A 2,500-nucleotide genomic window follows, 5' to 3' on the forward strand; every position below is an offset into this window, starting at 1 on the left:
TACCATATGTTATTATAATGCTATTACAATCTTCTTTGTGCTTGTGTTGGTCAGCTTTTCCACATGGCTTTTGCTACGAGCCGTTTGTGAAGTACGGGAACTTCTCCAGCAGCGACGCATCCTTTGGGGTGGGGGCAGTTGTGGAGTTCTCCTGCGACTCTGGCTACACCCTGGAGCAAGGCTCCGTCACCATCGAGTGTGTGGACGCAGAGAACCCACAGTGGAATGACACTGAGCCAGGATGCAGAGGTGGGCAGGGTTCTAGGTTCTAACCCTAGGTTCTACCACATGATCTGGGTCAGGGATTTATGATGATGATGATGATGATGAGAGTTCCTGTGTCCAGTTCCAGGATATTTAAAAATGTCTTCATTTCTTGGTTCAGGGGTAAAATTCCAGTTTAATAGATAGTCCATTAGGCTATTAAGTGGTTATTAGGTTTAAGTGTTCTTCTGCTGCCTGATCCTCCTTTAGAATATAAACACAGATTACACAAATGTTACACAAATTTGAATTCTGCATTCCCTGGTGCTAGATTATTTTGGTTTTCGAATTTTGGTGTGTGTGTGATGTGTGTGTACTGTACGTGACTGTGTGTGTGTGTGTGTGTGTGTGTGTGTGTGTGTGTGTGTGTGTGTGTGTGTGCTCCTCAGCTGTCTGCAGTGGAGAGATCACAGACTCGGCTGGGGTTGTGCTCTCTCCTAACTGGCCCGAGGCCTATGACAAGGGGCAGGACTGTATCTGGGGCATCCACGTGGAGGAGGACAAGAGGATCATGCTGGACATCCAAGTGTATGTGCAGGAGAGAGAGCAAGAGAGAGTGTGTGTGCATGCGCGTGCACATACTTGTGAATGTGTGTGTGTGTGTGTGTGTGTGTGTGTGTGTGTGTGTGTGTGTGAGTGAGTGAGTGAGTGAGTGAGTGAGTGAGTGAGTGTGAGAGAGAGAGAGAGTGTGTGTGAGTAAGTGTGATTGTGAGTGGAAGTTGAAGAGGAGAAGTGTAAGTGCCAGTCTCCCCAACCACTATAGTGTGGCTCAATGTATATACACCCACCAGACCATGTGTTTTCTATGCAGAGAACTTCACAATGTTCTCTGCATATATATATATAATTACAGTAAATCTTTAAGGTTGAGTCTGTGGCATGTCATGCAGCGAAATGATGGAGTTGGAAATTTGGACTATTGCGATTGCGGTGCTGACCTTGAATGAACTTAATGAAGAATAAGAAGATTCACTGATGCCATTCATTGTCTCCAGCCTAACCAATAGGTGGCTTACACTTCCATGTGTAAGCTTCCATTTACATCTTTCAGCATAAGGTTAGGGGTTCAAAGTTGTAGTATACAATAGTTATTACACTGGCATAGAGTGTCCAGAGTGTCGTTAGGTCGGAGTGTGTCCAGAATGTGTCGTCAGGTCGGAGTGTGTCCAGAATGTGTCGTCAGGTTGGAGTGTGTCCAGAGTGTGTCGTCAGGTCCAGACACAGGAGCTGTGAAGTCCTGCTCGTGTCAGGCTGGGATAGATTACCCTGCTGTTGGATAATTTAGCTGCCCTGATTAAGATTTCCTCATCAGCTTCTCAGTGTGTGTGTGTGTGTGTGTGTGTGTGTGTGTGTGTGTGTGTGTGTGTGTGTGTGTGTGTGTGTGTGTGTGTGTGTGTGTGTGTGTGTGTGTGACACAGCGTATCCCTTGGCCCATTAGTGTGATGAATGGCATAGTGGCTATATGGCGCTACGTGCTGTCAGAACCCATCATCAGTCATTAGCATCTGCAGTCGTGCTGCTGGGGAGAGGGAGCGCTGTGGAACAGGTGCCAGCAGAGTGCCCACTCTCTCTCTCTCTCTCTTAAATCTCAACTTCCTCTCTCTCTCTCTCTCTCTCTCTTCAATACTTTACTTCCTCTATCTCTCTCTCTCTCTAAAATACTCTACTTCCTCTCTCTCTCTTCAATACTCTACTTTTCTCTCTCTCTCTTCAATACTCTACTTTTTTTCTCTCTCTTCAATACTCTACTTCCTCTCTCTCTCTCTTCAATACTCTACTTCCTCTCTCTCTTTCTCTCTCTCTTCAATACTTTACTTCCTCTCTCTCTCTTTCTCTCTTAAATATTCTTCTTCCTCTCCTTCCTTCCTCCCTCTCTCTCTCTTACTCTCTTTTTTCTCCTTCCTTTCTCTCTCTCTCTCTCCCTCACTGTCATTATCCCCTCTGTCAGAGACACACACACAGACATACACATACGCACACACACACACACACACGCACACACACACACACACACACATACACACACACACACACACACACACACACACACACAAACACACACACACATGCTCGCTTCCTGTCTCTGTGCAGCAGGTGCCATAGGAGATGTCTGTGTCTGTACATCTCTTTCATCATCTCTATGTCATCTCGATCTCAATGTCTCTGTCACTGTCTGAAGACAATGACATACTGAAACACACACACACACACACACATTCATATTCAAACACTCACA

The 2,500-nt window shown here is 45.8% G+C and overlaps 1 protein-coding gene across 1 annotated transcript in view; it reads left to right on the top strand.

The window, feature by feature from the left end:
- The window catches only part of sez6a (seizure related 6 homolog a), an 81,848-nt gene that overhangs the window by 63,587 nt on the left and 15,761 nt on the right, over positions 1 to 2,500 (top strand). The window contains exons 9-10 of the mRNA XM_076274911.1: positions 55 to 249; positions 654 to 792. Coding sequence (XP_076131026.1) covers positions 55 to 249; positions 654 to 792 — 334 coding nt within the window. The remainder of the gene's footprint in view (positions 1 to 54; positions 250 to 653; positions 793 to 2,500) is intronic.

This window comes from Alosa pseudoharengus, unplaced genomic scaffold (assembly GCF_046254945.1).
Source record: "Alosa pseudoharengus isolate Yale_2024_CS ecotype anadromous, Long Island Sound unplaced genomic scaffold, YU_APseudo_1.1 YU_APseudo_1.1_scf_8, whole genome shotgun sequence".
NCBI lineage: Eukaryota > Metazoa > Chordata > Actinopteri > Clupeiformes > Clupeidae > Alosa > Alosa pseudoharengus.